The 18,679-nt window shown below is 38.4% G+C and overlaps 1 protein-coding gene across 1 annotated transcript in view; it reads right to left on the minus strand.

The window, feature by feature from the left end:
• Window positions 1–4,863: 4,863 nt before the first annotated feature.
• Window positions 4,864–18,679, minus strand: part of KNL1 (kinetochore scaffold 1) — a 29,405-nt gene continuing 15,589 nt past the window's right edge. Inside the window, exons 11-26 of the mRNA XM_072864734.1 lie at window positions 18,456–18,600; window positions 17,352–17,419; window positions 17,127–17,225; window positions 14,390–14,505; window positions 13,493–13,583; window positions 11,877–11,993; window positions 11,143–11,230; window positions 10,335–10,403; window positions 9,875–9,914; window positions 9,650–9,751; window positions 9,070–9,170; window positions 8,714–8,782; window positions 8,463–8,572; window positions 7,769–7,887; window positions 6,309–6,431; window positions 4,864–6,197 (exon numbers count right to left, since the gene is read on the minus strand). Coding sequence (XP_072720835.1) covers window positions 6,092–6,197; window positions 6,309–6,431; window positions 7,769–7,887; window positions 8,463–8,572; window positions 8,714–8,782; window positions 9,070–9,170; window positions 9,650–9,751; window positions 9,875–9,914; window positions 10,335–10,403; window positions 11,143–11,230; window positions 11,877–11,993; window positions 13,493–13,583; window positions 14,390–14,505; window positions 17,127–17,225; window positions 17,352–17,419; window positions 18,456–18,600 — 1,563 coding nt within the window. The 3' untranslated portion in view covers window positions 4,864–6,091. The remainder of the gene's footprint in view (window positions 6,198–6,308; window positions 6,432–7,768; window positions 7,888–8,462; window positions 8,573–8,713; window positions 8,783–9,069; window positions 9,171–9,649; window positions 9,752–9,874; window positions 9,915–10,334; window positions 10,404–11,142; window positions 11,231–11,876; window positions 11,994–13,492; window positions 13,584–14,389; window positions 14,506–17,126; window positions 17,226–17,351; window positions 17,420–18,455; window positions 18,601–18,679) is intronic.

Here is an 18,679-nt window from a genome sequence, read left to right on the forward strand (position 1 = left end):
GAAAGGCTGGAGATGAAGAGATGAAGACGCGTCTGGAGCAGAGGTTGGACTCCCAGGGTGGAAGCCCCTTCCTTGGGGGTATTTGTCCAAATTAAGTCTCAATCTAATGAATTTGAGGAGAGCCACTTGCCTCGAAGCCTTGTTGGGCAAGGGTAGGGGCCTCTGAGCCTCAGCACACACAACTAAAATTTTCCATTAGCTTTTAAAGATGGAGAAGGATGATGAAATTGGGAAAGAGCCCTGCGTGAGCTAAAGGAAGAGCAGCAAGGCGCAGAGATCGCTGGATGAAGGATGTTTTGCCCTCTCGCGCCGTTTTCATCGGTAAGAAGCAGTGTCTGCGTTATTGCCCCTGCATTTCCATAAAAATAAACCGGCTACAGAAAAATCCCGCTTGAGCAGTGAAAGCTCTTCCCATATATAAAAGCAGCTGTTAAAATACCCAAAGCATGTTATACGTAGCAATTTCACTGATGAGTTAGCAGAGGAGCGGGCAGATCCCCGGGACACCCCTGCACATAGGAAAAATTTTCTTCGACCTTTCTGCCCTGGTCACCCTTGGAAGCAAAATAGTGGGCGAGATGGACTTGTGTGTGGCAAGCAAGGGCAATGCGGAATAGGAAAAGCTGCATTTAACCAGCGCTTTTCATTTCTTCAGCTGACCACGATTTAGAAGGAACCCCTCCTGCCCCCAGCTTCGTTCATTAGTACCAAGCAGGAGGACGAAACGTAGCAGGAACCATGTTACCACAGACACTGACAAGGAACTGTTCCGACACTAGACAAAGCATCGTCATCAAAATAGCTGCGGGCCAGGCGCGTTAGAAATATCTGCAGAGTTTTTATGCTTTTCATTAAAATATTTATTAAACCCATTTTACTGCTGGCGAGCTATCAGGAGTGTCACGCAAAGATAAAGGACATGAGATTTTAAAGAGGTATCAGCCTAGCATTAAATATATGAGAATATTTACACAGCTAGTTTTAAAAAGGCCTGTTAGTAACTCAAATGTTCGGGAATCTAACAGCACGGAACTAGGATGAAAGGCTACAGAGCTGAGGTTTGCTTTGTACATACCGCCACACCTCATGTGCACTGTATCCCGAGTAGTTCGGAAAGAAAATTAAGGTGAAGACCTTTTGTCCATTTGTACCCCTGAGGGCGTGTGGCAATGCACATCATAGTGCATGTAATTATGATATTAATTATCCTCTATCCCATGGGCAAGACCAAGTGAAAAGAGATGGAGATCCGGACATGCATTGTGCACAGGTGACAGGAGCCTGTTTGCTGCCCATCCTGGAGTGCCTGGCCCCGTAATTGCACAAAATGCCTCGTTGCCTGCGAGCTCACTATCCCACGCAGCCCAAGGGCGTACGTTGTTGGACTTTCCTGTTGATCCTTAGAGCTCAAGGATTAAATGAGCACAGGATTTTTGAGAGGAGGTCGACTGACTTATCAGTAGCTTCTCTGTTATGGTGGATAACTCGTCAAGGACACGCAGCAGGCTCCGGTGCAGTGCTGCCCCATTATTAAAGAAAATGATGAGAAAAGCCTACCCTGGCTCAGGACTTTTATTATATCATTGAAGATTATTGATTACGGTACATGGGACTAAGATCCTGCCCGCCTGTAAAAAGATAGGAAGCTGCGTGGCAGTTGGAGTGGTAAGTGGGTAGGTAAGCAAGAGGTGTTTGGTTTCTACCGGTGAAGGTTGGTTTTACTCACTCCCTTAGTATTGTCACAGAGTGGCTGATAAATCCAGAGCTTTTCCGGTTAAGGTAGGCAGTATCAGCCTGCAATAGCCGAGTGTTTCCAAATCAAATGAGATCATCGCAGCCTCTGAGCAGGAAATTCTGCAGTTCCATCTCCCAGTCTTCCGTGGATCCATGTTTACAAGATTGTGTGGGCTGGAAGCAAGAGACTTGTTATTTACAGGTTGTACCAAGGTGAAAAGTAATTCTACAAGAATCCACTAACAAGCTCCATAAGCCATCCTGGAGGGCAGAGGGGTAATGAGACTGGAGACAGCTGAGGAAAGCTTGTGGCAATAAATGAGCGCAGCAGTAGAGGACTGCAGCTGTTAGATGTGCTCCAACTTCGGTACTTGCACGCAGGCAGAAACCATCTCACCCAGAACAGATACCACACAAAGAAAAATAGGTTGCCTGGCCTTAAGTGATAGGCCATGTGCGTCTGTAACATGACAACACGTGTCAGTAAACACTCAAAATACATAGATATTTCGATGATAGAGTTGTGAATGTAAGCACTATTTGCACAGTATGTTTTACCAGCACAAAGCCATACTAGGGGGGGTTCAGAACAAGCGACGTGGAAGGCATGAGCCCCTTCACAGAAATCTCTTTTCACAAAACTAGGTTTCAAGCTCAGAGAAAAATGGAACGTTAGTTGCAGTCACGGGCCATCCACAGGGAATGAGGAAAAATACTTAGAAAGAGGAAGCATTCAGAAAATAATCCTAATTTTCTTCTTATAAAGCAAGCAAGCCCAGCTCAAGATTGGGATAGTGTATGTGATGCTCATTACTGAACGTTGCTAGCCCAGCAGCGGCAGCTGACAGAACAGCACACTATTGGCATTCGTAATCGAAATCCTGTAACCGTTTGCATGATAAGATCAAGGAATGTTAAGAGCAGTTTACAACTGATGGCAGAAGATGGCTTTTTTAATTCTAAGATCCGGTATCAAGAGAACTTCAAGTGAACTTAACAGGACAGCAGAGTCAACCTGCAGTAAAAGAATATCGAAAGGAAATTTTATTGGTCTCTGTAGAACTCCAAGTATATTTAGGTATCCAAGCGCACAGTATAAACTGAAATACATGGAGCACTTCAGAATCTCATACCCAAGGAAATACTTTTTATGGTCCCTCTACTGACTTAAATCCAATCATCATATATTTTAAAACTTCACAAATAAAAGGTACTAGAATTAAAGCAGATGAGCTTGTGTACGTCTAAGCTGTTAAATGTAACTAAATCTTCCATAGCTAATGGTTAATTTGAATTTACCTGCTATGTCTTTGAAGCGGCATATCTTGTATAAATATCCTATTTAGAAATTATTTTCCACTCAGAAGTCTTCTTCCCCTGTAGTTTTTGGAAACACTGGGATATCAAACAGTGTTAGCAGCTTCCCTTGCTGCAACTGAAGTAGCACTAGAGCTGCAAGGGAGAAATTACCAGGTATTTTGCAGAGTTCAGGTTTAGAAACATTAAGCTATTTCAATAACGTGAAGCAACGATGCCCTTTAAAGAACCTGGTTTGCAAATGGGAGATGCCCTGGACTTGGAGACAGAGAGGTACAGCAAATAAGTTGATTCAATACCAGAATTTTACTTCAGTTCCTGAGTTAACCAAACACTTGCTTTAGTGCTAGACCGTCCTTTCACCTTACTCTGCATTGCACAACTGATCAATCACTCGTTTTACTTTTGGACGTTCCTCAAAGCATTGCCATATGTTTAAATGGATACGTTCTCCACTAGTGTTTCTAGCCTCTGTCCAGATTTTGGAATGTTTCCTGTGAAAACTAAGGTTGGGAACATGAAAGCAGAATATTACTAATAATGCACAATAATTTGCATCCTCATTATTTAACCTTTTGCCAATGAGCTAAAGAATTTAATATGCATTTAAGAAGACAAAACAGATCACAAGAGGCTTTTGCATTTATATATACAGAAAGATGTCAGTCGTAAGTCAGCAATATTGAAGGACCATAAAAGATTCTTTTCCCATAACATACTAGAACTTGGGTGTGGTTGACATTCTTTTGGGATTCACACTTATGCCAGGGCGTAAGTGCTCATGGATGATCTCCAAATTTACAAGAACAAGTGCTTTAAATTAAATGCAATAAAACAATGTGCACTATTACTGATATCCATAAATTAATCATTAAAGAAAGCCATAGTCAAAACAACATTCCAACTGCATTACTGTGAAAACATGACAGTGCTCATTCTTTCACAGCTAGTATTATATTACCAAATATGAAATAAGAATCATCATCTGTAGACTTTTTTCCCTAGAAAAGTAAATTAATTCTTGAAACGTAATTAATTTCTTCTCTCTTACCTTTTCCTCCATCCTTAAAAGTGGTACAGCCATAACTTGACATCTAATCTGAGCTTTACTCCATGAATCGCAGTGGATTGTTGAAGGAAACAAGAGTTCTCCAATATTATATATCCAGCTTTATCCTTGAGCAATGGTTACAATAAGCACTGGGTGTGAAAAGCTTTACTAATGGCATTCTCAACAAAATTTGGCTTGCAAAATAATATAGTTTTTGTAAATATATTCTCTCTATGAAGATTTTAACAGTAATACATCAAGTCCTATAGATGACAGATGTTACGATCTTTAAGTCCTAATGCCCTGGGAGGCGTTTAAATAAGAGTGTCAAGTACAAATGTAAATTCAATACAAAACTGGAAGTGCTTAATTTCTGCCTAACCCCCTTTTTCTACTGCAAATGCATGGCTTTGTTTTGCTTTGTTTCATCTGCTACTTTGATTTAATATCCAGAGCAATGTAATAAACTCAACCAAAACCTCACTTCAGTCTTCATAGTTATTGGATTCTTTAGCTTGAAAATACACTGAAAGAAAACTAAACCAGACAAAAAGGCCCAGGCTGGATAATGCTCATGAAGTGCTGCTGCAGCGCACCCTCTACTGGTTAAGAACGCTGATATAACAACCTTAGGAAATTTAAAAGTAATTCCAGGTATAATACCCAAGTCATTTGCAACTTAGGCACTATTTTCCTAATTAAAAAAAAAAAAAATAAAATTCTTCTGCGAAACCCAGGCCATAGGAAGCTAACACTAGGAAATGCAAGAAAAAAAACCAAAACAAGGTCATATTACAAAAAGTCCTCCCCAATAGCTAAGTTATTTCAATAGTAGTAGGCAAATTTTCAGTCACAGGTTTAAACAGAGCAGCCAATAATCACAACCTGAAGAAGGAAGAGCAATAATTCAAATGTTTAATGAACTTTCACCTTCCAAATAGAAGGAAAATTTGTAAAAAGACAAAAATATATAAACACTTAAACACATGAAAACATTTTTAAACTCAGCATATTTTACAGAGATACAAAAATTTGCATCTGCCTACAGAACGGACAGCTGAGAAGTGGTAGGCACTTCTACATGATAACCTCAATCAGGGTTAGATCAGTTCCAACAGCTCAACCTACATAATATACAAAATATATACAAAGGCAATCTAGACTGCACCAACGATATTACAACTACCCCCTAAATTTAAATAGCTCAGTCTCCTCACTAAAATTCTAACGCATTACAAACTCAGACAATGTACCAGAACCAAGGACAGTTTGTACTGGACAAAGATGCTGAACATCGAACAAACTTCTAGTTGGAGAGGATCACACAGATGGAACCCGATGGCTTTGAGCCTGTTGCACCACAAAGTCTAAGGTCAAGCACAGGGATCTTTAGTCTTCGTGACAAAAGTATTTCTGACTTTGGCCACCTCGTTCATTATTACGGTTCATTTGGTTAATCAGAAGCAGGACTATAGTTTCTGTGTTTTGGGAGGGGTTCCAGGAAACTGATATGATGTGATGCGGTATGTTAAAATGCTACAAAATAGTGAAGTAATGATAGTGTAAGTAAATTCCAGTCATGTTAATTTAGAAAATACTCATCATTTTTTTATATAAGAGCTCTGTAAACCAACCCAGAACAAAATTAATGTGCTATATCAGAAGAACATCCATACTAGGAAAAACTATATGTACAAGGAAGCCAAGACCACTGGTGACTGAAAGAAGATAAAAGGCAGATTGGATTTATAAAAACATAACAATCTTTTATAAATGTCTCCTTCTCCTCTTTAGAGACCTCTGCTTTTATACAAACTTGTGGCCTCCACCAAGCGTCCCGGATATCAACCAGTTATTAGACAAGATTACTAAAGAGCTGAGTAGCTAACAGCACTCCCATTCTGGTGAGAGACAGCTTAAATTCTTACAAGACTAAAATCAAAGACTATCCAGTCTGACTTCTTCAGTCTTGCCTGCAGATCTAGTGAATCATCTGGGATCCTGGAGCAGATTTTGATGAACCAAGCTGACTATTCTCCGCAGATAGTGGTAACCGACTGGTACATTGGCCAGAACAGCAGAAATTTCCTCCTCCCTGGGAAAGATAAAATTATCACACGTGTTTGAGAGAATATGGAACATTTAATCCCCCATCCCTAGCTTTGAAACTTAAGTCACACGGAGTGGTTCTTTCTGTTCAACTCACCCAATATTCCCAATTTGTTTTTGGACAGTAAAAGGCAGGGAAGCAGCTGGGTAGTTGGCAGATAGAGACAGGGTCAGCTCAAACTTTGCAAAAGTTGCGGACGCGGAGAACAAAAGCTTCACTCTGTATGTGAAATAAACACAAACAAAAAGATCAATACAAAATATTCAGATGTACTGCTACCGCCTTTGAGTTCGGTTCCAGAAGTGAAGACAAGTGATGTAATTGATGTAACAAGCTCAATAATTTGTAAAGAGTTCCAGTATAGACTAACAGTAACTTCATAAATAAGGTTAAAAGAACCTTTCCACTCTAACACTATCAGCATTCTGACACTCGGCGAGAATACAAAACCCCACCTTTCCTCACAGAAAACGTTAATACCCACATAATTCACAGAAACTTTCACAAATTATGGGAGAATATAAAGTAGTAATCAAAAATATGTTTTCTAGTTAACATAAAATATTCCTAGGTAGCCAAAGGTTTCTGAAGTTTTAAGTAGGACTGATTTACTTCAAATTTTATAATTCTAAGATCGTTTCATGAATCCAACCCTATTTAAATCAGGCCAGATTTCTATCCAGCACAGTACTCTTGTCGATGACAATGTGCAGGAAGGCCAGAGTTGAATTTTATTGTCAGTATGGGTAAGGCCATCACCAAGGACACAACGCCCAGGAAGCAGATGCTTTGGGATAGCGTAAACTAGAACAAGCATAAACCAGGTCTTCTCCAGGTAAATCTCCCACTATTTGCACCTTCCTGAGCACAGGCTGCCCTTGCATCTGCTTTGTTGACCTAACTAAATATAGCTTTTATGGGATTTTTGGCATGTAGTAGACAAAATTACACATAATTAGACAAAATTAGAATAACCTATGGGAACAGCATCAAGGCATGCAGAGCAAGGTTAACTGGGCACTTCTTATTTAAGGATATACATCAATAATAGAAGGATAAGGTGAAGTAGTATTTATCTTCTTCCATTTGGACATGCCACAAAATTGGGACGTAGTAAGAGAAAAATCAAAACTAAAGAAAATAAACTTTAGTTTAAGAGCATTCATCCTTCAGCGACTGATTCTGCTTGGCTGAAGCAAATAGAAGATTAAAAGAAACAAAGCACTAAGCTACAGGTAAACTCTTGGCTCTTTCCTTTGCATTGCTACACTCTGGCCTAAAGTTTTAAGTGAGAGAGTCAAGTCAAACAGGAAAGTGGCAAGGAAGGAGAGGTTATATGATAGTAAGGAAGCGGCTGAATCCAAGAACAGCTTAATTTCCATGCATTTGAATATTATCATGCAATTGTATTCAAATAAATTTGATTGTTGTTAAAAATAGTGGCATAAAATCTCAGTTTCAAGAAAACCAAATTGCAAGTATTTCAGTGTTTTGTTCCTGCTTATCTAGAGACACTCTCTGAAGGACTGGTGTAAACTCCATCTGAAGTTACTCACTTTGTGTCATTGATATCTGTCTTCAGAAGATTAAATTTTCCACCCCATCTCTCCAGAAATTCAATCTCCTCTCCTAAGATCTTGCAACGACTCACCACCAAAGAGACGTCATGAAGAACCTAAATGGGCAATCAGAAAAGCAATCACATTGGCACTCAGGCTGGTAAGCTCTGTGACACTTGAAAATGCAGTTTATCCTAGAAAGTATACAAAAAAAAAAAAAAAAAAGTAGTTTAACTGCTATCTCAGTTTGGATGTGAAAATGCAATTGTACAAGCATAACAACAAATACACATTCTTTTCCCTAGGCTTCTCCTTTCACCTTTGTCAACAGGGGTACACAGACATGCAGGAACACCAGGTCTGGCTTGGCAATTTAAAACATTAATTCTCTAGGAAGCAGAATGGCATTCAGCTCAATTCTTTAATTTCTACTAGCAGAAAAAAAAGGATTTTAAGAAATCACTAAGACAGGCAGACATTAATGCAGCAAACAAGGAAGAAACCACAGCTTTTAGGACTCTTGCCTTCAGGGACAGGTACTTCCCACCTCAGAATATTCATGAAGCAGATTTTGGTTTGCACTGATGAAGGATTCATAAAGATGCTTTTGTTCTCAGTATCAGCCCTATTCTCTGTGACGGAAAAGATTTAATATTTTTCCAGAGTCTTATAGGCTTTCCTGGAACATTACCTGGGGCAAGTAGTACAGTGTGGGACACTTTTCCTGCCAGCATCCCTGACTTTCAATAAACTGGAAGATGAGTCTTTGGACTAAACATGAGGAGGGTGGAGCTTTTTCCTCTGTAACACAAAAGAAAAATACGTTGCCAGAAATCTTTTAAGAGCCATATAGTAATGCATTAGCAGATACACCACAAATTTATGTCTTCCCAAGAACAGATTATCAGGGCAGCTACTTTCAAGCTACTCAAAAAATCTTACCATCCAAGAGAGATTCAAAGTTCAGGCTAACTATCTTTCTGGAAGGATCTTCACCAAAATCATCACCATCTGAGAAGAAAAGGGAAACAAACCCAAACAGTAGTTATTTCCATACTCAGTTCTGGAGTTACAGCTCTTCCTCTTCAGAAACAGCCATTCATTACATACTTTTCTGAGTTTTCATAGAAAGCACTGATAAACATATTCAAAGCCACCTCTCTCAGCTTACACGCTCCTGCTGTAGTATGTTTTCTATTTCCTTTAGCAGATCTTCACAAATATAGAAACTTCAGGTTTCTATTATGTAACTACTTAACCTTTCAAATTCACGAAACTGAAACCTACCAGTGACTTACCTATTGGAGGTCCAAACACAACTGTGAGTTCAATGGAGTCATAAAGAAAATTAAAGACTGCCTGCTGTTCACTCCATTCAGTAATCTCCCACTCAGTGAAGCTAAAAAGGGGAGGGAAAAAAAACACCATCACCCTAAGTTTCAACCAACCAACCAAAACAATTATCTGGAGGACAAAGATCAGAGTAGTAAGTGCACTTGCAGCTATTACCACATAATTGGTAATTACCACAAAATTACCACAACAACATTTTCACTTTCCAACAGAATGTAAGAATCTGTTGGGAATGCAAGCATAATACTATTCATTTTACATAAATGTGCATTTTGGAATTGGAGGAGTGTTGGGTATAGAAAGAATGAACGTAGAGTATCACTGTGAAGTTGTTAATAGAAAACCAGTGCATCACACACGGAAGTTCACTGAGGCTTTATTGCTTATCCTAGGCTGCGAGGAGATGGGCATCCAAAGATCTCCCAAATCCAATAACAAGGAAAACCAAAACCAAAAACATTTATATACAAATGTGAGGCCCCAGAACTGGCTGATAAAAATAAAACCTGAAGGTCTTTTCCTTACTCGTATCTCTCCAGGAGTTCCTGGCAGCTTTTTTCTTTTTCCTTTAGCTGGTTCATCTCAGCAAGCATTTGCTCATTCTGAGTCTCCAGATCTGACAGTTCTCTGCAAAGATAAACCAACCACATGAGATGTAGCACACTTAAAAAAAAAAACAAAACACCAACCCTCTAAAACCTGAATGTGCACATGTTATTTAATGTCTTTAGATCCTCTTTGACATCTTACCTTTGAAATTCCTCTTCTTGGGCTTTGAGGCTTTCCAATTCTAAGAGAAAGAGAAAAAAGCTGTGAGAGAAAAGAGCAGCAAAGAAAGCCCTAACTCGCTCTGCAGTCACTGTTCTTAACAATATGAAAGATCTCAACTTGAAGGCTGTTACTCCTACCGGGATACAGATATGCGGTCAACAAAGGTTAGTAATTATTGAACAATTAAAATGCTGAATATGATAGCCAGCACACACTCTTCAAGTCACACTGTACCAAGTTCTAAACTCCATTTTTCCAGGGGATAAACAGTCCTTTTCAGACTTTAACATCTGTGTCATTAGCTTTATCCAATGTGGAAAAGAAAGCAGTAGTGTTTGCATCCATATCAGAATTAATATATCAGGGCGGGGGTTGAATATCACCCTCTCCAGAATTTAAAAAAACAAAACAAGAAGTGCCATTCAGCTGGTGCCATTACCTTCCTTTAGGGTTTTCCCTTCTGCCATTTCATGACTGCAGTCTGCTTCCCATTCTTCCCAGTCAGAATCTATGGGAAAGAAGTATCAGGTCTCTGCAGAACCCCTACATTCAATACTTAGATTCCATTTTATTTGCCTGTGGGTTCTATAAATCTTAGGATTTCAAAGCTAACTAAGAAAAATGTACAAAAAGCCAGAAGGGTATCTACCAAAAACCTCAAAAAGTAACAGATAACAAGGAGAACTCCTTTTATTGCATTGTTTCAGAGCTGGTACTGTGCAATTTGATTTCTACTTAAGGCATTGGAAGAAAATTCAGTTGGAAGAAGTGAAAATACACAGAGCATTGTTAATGTAGCAATCCCAAGCACTGCCTGCAGCTTGTGTGAACACAGCCGAACCAGTTTTAAACCATCTGGCTATGGCGCTGAAAACGGTACAGTCCTGGAGTGCAAAGCCTCGTCTTGCCTACCTGCAGAATCACTGGCCGGTTTTGCAGCCATTTTGAACTGCACGCTGCCAGCAGCTGTACTGTTATTGCTAGTGGATTTAGCCAGCTTGGTTACATGTTCATAGGCTACAATTATAATTCTGTATTTCAGCGCAGATATACTCCTAGTCTTCATATGATGTGTGATTCCCACAAGACAAATGAAGGCATTTAGGCCTAACAAGTACTTGTAACAAAGGAATTGTAAAATTCCAAGCAACCACCAAACACAGAATCTTGAACTGACCATTTGAACAGCAGCTCTGCAGAAAAACAGAGAAATCAGCATATCGGTCACTGGTTTGGAAACCACATACCTCCTCCTAGAGCAACAAGACAGCTCTCTGCCTCCTCGAGCAATTCATCCACCTTTTCTATTCTTGACTGTAGCTTTCCCTGTTGTTCCTAAGATGGGAAAATTGTACTCAAGTGAATTACATTTTTTAAAAAGCTGAATTGTCTTCTGGTACCCCCCCATGGATCTTTGCTTGCTAAGAAACTAATTAAAAAAGCTGATATAATCTGTCATTAGAACGAAGAGGCAGACTGACAAACATTAAGGCAGTAGCCATGCATAAGAAAGTACTAGATACTTAACAATATATCTTCCTACTGACTTTTCTTATGAAGGGATGAAATAAGACATGGAAATAAATAAATTCCTAGAGCTTTTAACACATACAAATTTCTGATACCTATCACGATGCATTACTTCTGCATTTCCTTGTTAGTTACTAATACTGACATCATTACAGTATAAAGAGCTAATTTCTGATGGCATTGCCTTTAATACTCCCCATTTTCACCCTGTTACTTTAATTGCCAAAACCTTTAGGCAGAAGGTTCCTATAGTGTAAGTGCAAGAAAGTCACTGTCCCAATGTTTTACATTTGCATGTAAAAGGGAAGTATGTTTAATAAGGAAACTTTCAAGAGAATGCACACTTACATACAATAATTAGGCTCCTATACTTGACAGCCAAAGACAGACGACATATGGTAGAAATTCCTTTTTTTTAAAGCTAAACCTCTGCAGCCTTGTGGCACATTACCTGCGCGCTCTGCAGCAATTTGCTGTACAATGTCACTTTCTCATTGTGAGCCAAGATTTTACTCTCCTTGGTGAAATAGGATTTCATTTTGTTCAGTTCTGCTCCAAAGCTCTTCAGCTGCAACGAACGGAAAAATACAGAAGAGAAAATTAATGGGAATGTGCAACAAAAGATTGTTCAGTTGACCCTTTAGACTCTTTCTCCCTTCTCTGCTCCTCCCAGTATCCCATTTCTCTAGTAGCAGTGTTACATGACACTTGCAAATTAAATCAAATTTAAGACTGGACAATCTCTGTTAATTCAAGCACAGCTGTCTACTAAAGTAACTGATTTTCTTTGCAAAGATCTAACAAGATCTTTTACTCAAATAGGGAACCACACAAATAACTAAAGAGATGCTTTTACCAAAAACCAGAGCACCTTCATTAAGTACATCAGATGTCTCTCATCCCCATTGATTGAGACGTATTTAGAACACTTGCCTCATTACAGTTAAGGAGGCTCACTGAGACACTCATGGAAGTCCAAGCAGAATCCAAACCACAAGAAGTAAACTAAAAACCTGTTTTAACAGACCATAGCTACAGATCATGCAGTTCAATGGTTTCTCTGACAGCTGTCAATCCAGAAGCTGCAGAGAAATGTACAAAAAGCTTTTTTTCTACAATGTTTGCCTATTTCCACTAGGTGGTATCATTCCAGTTGCAGTGTGTAGAGATTTGCTTAATAAGCTTTCAAATTTGTTATTCTTAGCTAAGGGTTCTAGGTGCTTTCATTGTTCAGAAGTACAATTCTTCCTGAATCTAGTTAATAACCTAGCCTCAGTGATATTCTGTATCAATCTAATTATGAACTATGAAAAATACTGTCTTTTATTAATTTTGATTCTTTATTTTCATTGAATAGATCTTTATTCTTGGCATTAGAACCACAGAAAACAGAATCTCTTGATCTACCTTCTCAGTTCTGGCTGGGATACTTTTATAATGCTTCTGGGTTTTAAATGCACATGTCTGGCGTGCTTTTTTGTGCCCGTTATCATTAGCATTCTCCTTTAAATACCCTCTCGCCTCATTTTTTGTTTTGGCATGTGACACCATTGTTGCACTCCAAATCCTGTATGCAGTTTTATTTTTGTGTAACGACAGGTATTTTATGTTCATTATATGTCTTGCAACTTCACGTGTCTTTCTGAACTAAATAAGCATTTAAGTTAATGGGCAATTCTGCTCCACCAGTGAAGCAACAGAGTCTCTACAGTAAGAGCAGACCATTTTTTCCTTCCAAAATTGCACTGTTTGCTTAGGCCCATCTAAAGTTTCTCTTCTCTTTTCTGCTCTCAACTAACCTGAATTATCAACTTGAATTATCAAGTTTTTCTGTTTTATAGCAACATATTCCCTTTAATATAATTTAAAAGGCACATATCCTTGCATTCTTCTGACATATTGGAAGTTCTCATAGCAGTTTTCCATTCAGAAAATATTTTGCCTTCTATCACCTACCTGCCTACTGTTATTCTGTGACCATTCTGGTTCTTATTTTATTTGAATACATAAATTAACCTTACTTCTTCATTACATAAGAAAGAACGTTATCTCTTAATGCAGTATTACCTCTTCATCAGAGCAGGTTCTCATTACTTCCCACAAACTCTTATTCACATTCACCAGGAGTTGATCCTGGACATTTGCATACAGTTTTAACCTGAAATGTGGAAAAAAAAGTTGCAAGAAAGTCTTGTTGCAGCTGCATGGAGCACATAAAGCAGCACATTGGTATTTATACAATTCATTTTCTAATTAAAACATGGAAATGCAAAAATTTTAATTTAGTTGGGTCTTACATCTTAGAGAGACCCTCTAAAGCCTTGATTAAATGGGGGCCATGTTTGTTAAACTCTAGCACATAATACCAAGTTCATTTCCTATAGTCTTTTTGTTGAGGGCAGGTCTGAACAGGAGGTGAAGAGCTAGAGGGCCAGAGAAACAGGAAGTGGTGCTAATGAGGCTGTGAAAAATCTTACTACTGATTTTGAATTTTATCATAAAACTTGATAAATTGTAAAAGGCATAATAATCAGACCAGAAGTGTCCTTCAGATAAGTAAATCATGATAACTGTATTTCAATCTAATAAACACTGCAAGATTGGAACAAACAACAGATCTTAACCTGTTACGATTCTGCTTTCTATGTTTGATTGGTTTTGATACAATTTAAAAAGTTTTACTCTAACTCTTCTGATGTGCAACTGAAATGTTCTATTAGTAAAAGATAAATTACTTGAGGAAAATCAAACTTTAATTATCTCCATAACCACAACGTCTCCCCAAGAGTTAGCCGTGCACCGTCTAAATCTGTAATAAACTGGCTACCAGGATAAAGTAGTTTAACTATCATTTTTTATTTTTCCCATATGTAATGTATTAACTTTCTTCAGGCCACTTTGCACACAGCCAGAGCTGAAAAAATAAAATTACTAATATACTCTGTGACTGAAAAAACCACTTACTCATCTATCATCTGAGAAAGGGCCTGGCAATCTTCTTCATAAATACGCAGCTTGGGGCGATAAACATATTGACTGTAAATTAGGTCTTCTGGAGTAGGTGGTGCACTGACTGCACACTGAGGAAAAATAGAGGGAAAAATTGTGAAGAAAAAGAAAATAAAATGCATATTTTTCAGAAACAGTAACTTCCAATCAGTTCATGGACAGAAACCAGCAAAAGGCCCGGAATCTTTATTTTTGCAGAACAGAAAAAAAAAAAACCCAAACCCTAATGGAGGCAGCCTGACATACTTAAACAATTGTTTTCATTCTAGACTTGTCCTGTTTCATTCTCAGACAAGTTAGTCAGATAACCTTAGATAGCTCATTCCGCTTTTATGCCCCATGCTTTCTCATGTTTGAGCATGGACTTCCTTTTGGGATATATGCCTCATCACTAGAGCTCAAAAAAAAAAAAAATTGAAAGAGGTTAACTTCCTTTTAGATGAAGACTTGAAAAACATGCATACATTATCCAGGTAACAAGAGTGCTCTAGAATAAAACAAGATAGCTATGCTTGATTTAGAATCAGAGTTCCCAATTTTCAATAAGTCTTAGGCACATCAAACAAATACCATGGGGGTATTTCGGCAAGCTACCTATATACTGAAGCACATAAATAATTGACATTAATTCCATCGTTCAGAGAAAGCTTTCCAGGGCTTTTGGGGGTGGGGGTGGTGTTTGTTTTTTATTGGAGATCAGTCACTAATGAATGGTATCAGAGTTTTGTAAGCCTGATGAATATTTAGAGACAGCTCAGTATGAATAAATTTGCAAACTGAAAGTGTAAACTAAACTGTAACTAAGATAGTACAGAATTTAAATAAAAACAGAAGTGATTTAAAAGTCATAAAGGAAGCATTTTAATCAGTACAAATTATATTAATTTAACTGTGATGCTTTTTAATCAGTTTTCATCCTTTTATCATAACAGTTTTCAAGAACTTTAAAATGGGCAGACTTTTTACTCACTCTTGCTAAGTTGACACACAGAAATTTTATTCAGTCAGCAAAGAGGCAATGAAGAAAGGCAGAACGCCACAACACCACGTGTGCCCCCACAAACATAGCAAACCATCTGTGTGCACTGGCTTTCTGCAAACTAACAACACAAGGTCCACAGTTGCAGTCCTTATTTCCAAGGAGATATTTACATTTCTAATGTGAATATTCTACTGACATATTTGCCCTGACAATATGACGTCTTACAGCAGTAAGACTTGGTTACACAAGAGCCAGTTTTAAGCTAATCTGAAGTACTGGAATGAATTTCACAAGTAAAGAATTTTCACAAATATACCACTTTCCATGTGAAAGAAGATGATCTTGACCACACCTTTTCATATATAGTAACTACTTCACTCTTACACTTATTATCATAAAGACATATTAAAAATTCCTACCGAAACAGGTGTCCCGCTACCCATTTGAAAGAAGGAAGATCAAATCTCATTAGAACTTATTTAACATTGAACATACTGCTGAAAAGTTCTCCAGCACTCTAGAATAAGTACTCGCATAGAAGAAACTCCCAAACCAGTGTCAATCTTGACACTGCTAGGTTTTCCACTTTCCAGGATGGCTTTTCCATTGCCCCAGTGCATTGTTCACTGTGTCAGTAGAAACTGTAGTAAGCAGCAGGAAATTGAAGTATTTGAACTAAATCCCCATATACTTTATTAAATAAATGCTAAGCATTGCAATCTTACAAACAAACTTTCTCCGTTCATGAAACTTGAAACTTTTCCATGTCAGTATAATACCTAGGTACAGAAAACTAAGCAGCTCGTTCACACTACTTCATTACATAAATACCATTCCTTATGTAGATTATTTGCGAAATCCAGACAGATAAACAAGAGACCAGCCCCAGCATCCAGTTAGAAATTCAGTTGGCTACACAAATGTGTACAAATAACCAAGTCTGAAACATTAGTCATAAGAAAGCTTATATGAAAATAAGGTGCCTTTACGGAAAACAAATTACAAGGCCCTGTTTTCAGGATGATTGCAAAGTAAGATTACTGCCTTGTTCAGCATCAGGTTACTACCAATGAGTGGTACTGGTCTGCATGCCAAAAAAAAAAAAAAAAAAAGTTGTTCCCATGTCTGCAAGAATTCAGCAGAAACCTTTCAGGATGAGGATACTGAAACTGGGTTCAGGCAGAACAGACTTAAGGGGAAGAAATAAAGAGTATTAATGTCATGGTGAAGCACTTATGACGATGAGAGTAGAACAGGTAGTAGGAGTGCAGAGTAGCATTTCAGGATTCTGATTTCAGTGGCTGATGGACATAGTAAGAAGATAAAGTGAAAAGGTTAGACTGAGCTTCTAATTCTTACTTGCAAACTTATCATCCTTAAAACAAGTTAAAAAAGCAAGAATTAGCATATTTATCCAAGAACAGGTAATCCTGAATATGTGGTATTTCGTGAAGAGACTGAAATCTATTCTGTTTTTCAGTACTGAGGAAAAGAAGCATCAGACTTCCCAGAGGTGAACAAGCAAAGAGACAAGAGGAAGCATGCAGTGTCTAACACTCTTGCCAAGGTAGAACTGACTTCTGACTTAACTCATTTAAAGGCCTTTAATACAGACCGGTTAGTTGATAAAAATAAATAATAATTAAAAAAAGACAAAGGAACATAATTTAAGGTCAATTACATTATGCATAAGAAAGGACAGATACTCACATTGGCTGGAAGATGGCTATGCCGGGGCTTCTGAATTGGAACGTGGACTTGAAGAAGTGTAAAAAACTCCCCAACTGTGATAACACCATTCTGAAATTTCTGTAAAGATTAGGAGAAATGTACAGATAAGTACATTTTTCAAGCAAGAATGCTTACTTGCATGTACGCACACAAGTATTTTTCCTGTTAGGACAAGAAGTTAGCATCTTTCAGCTATTTACGTACCTCCCGTAAGGTATCTTCACAAATGCTATCTGTGAGAAGCTGAGACTCCATCTGACTGCTTCGCTGAACTAGCCAAAAAAAAAAAAAAAGGGGGGGGGGGGGGAATATTGCTGGGATTAATAATATTCTGACGGAAATAGGTACCTAAGCTCATTAGCTCTAGAAAAAAAAGCAATTTTAATGTAGAGTTTGACCTTTATGTGCGTTTCCAGTGCTGAATGAAGTAACTGAGGAAACAACTACTTGGGACAAATAAGGAGGACTTGATGAAGAATCTAATGTCAAATAAAATCTGTGTCAGAGCGGTAATGAAATGAGAGTTCACTTTTCTATGGGAGGAAAGCCACATGTAACATACTAAAAAGTAATAAAACTGAGAAAGAGACTCCAACCAGTTCAAGGAGGGCATCCTATGTAGACAGAGACCAAAGAGCATCTGAGCTGCCAGCAGCTTTCAGGGTAAAAACACGGCATTGAAGATCTGAGCCACCAAGGGCTGGTTTCTCAGGCAAAGGAAAGAGCCCAACTTCTACTGGATAAGGCATATGCTTTCACAGTTGCAGGAGGCCAAAATTGGAATTGGTTTTGTAAATAGAGGCAAGATATCAGTTATCAGATGATTGGCAGGTTTCTGCCTCATTGTTAGGTATCAGCTAATTAGCAAGAGCTAATTAAACCTGGGGACTGAATCCACTTAGAGCATGTCCCTGCAATGCACTCTGAGGAGTCTTTTACCAAGAGCGCAGTGCTGAGACATGCAGACTCATTCTGCATGGAACCAGCTTAAAATCATCTTTGGGCCAGCAGAGTTTGAGTTGGGGCTTTGCTCTGTGCTAAGGTAACTAAACTGCCTCACCAGCCCAACTTGCCCTTGAAAACAAAGCTGTACTTAAATTCTGCTCCGTTTTTTTCTCATCTCAGTTTTCCTTGAATGGCTTGGACTCTTAGCCAGAACGTAAAAGCATGTTGACTGGCTGGGTGGGAGGCTGTGACACAGGCATTCAAGGCCTTTCCCAAATGAAATATATACTACGGGTGGGGCTCTTCCTTGATTAAGCATAAAGAACACAAGGTTTGAAACCATTACCACAAAGGAAGTCTTACTTGTTAATTCTGTGTCAGCCTTAACAGAATCCAGAGAGCTGCTGGTGCTGGCATGAGTACAATCAGAGCTTTTAGCCGATAGGTTTGGAGGATCTTCACCTTCATGAACTTCTACTTGGCTTTGAGATACAGCACCAAAAGTCACCTAATATTAGCAAGTGCAAAAAAAAATATTAAAAGAATTATATGAAACAATACAATAATAAGTCGATCAGTAGTTTATT

The sequence above is a fragment of the Ciconia boyciana genome, chromosome 6, assembly GCF_034638445.1.
Source record: "Ciconia boyciana chromosome 6, ASM3463844v1, whole genome shotgun sequence".
Taxonomy (NCBI): Eukaryota; Metazoa; Chordata; class Aves; order Ciconiiformes; family Ciconiidae; genus Ciconia; species Ciconia boyciana.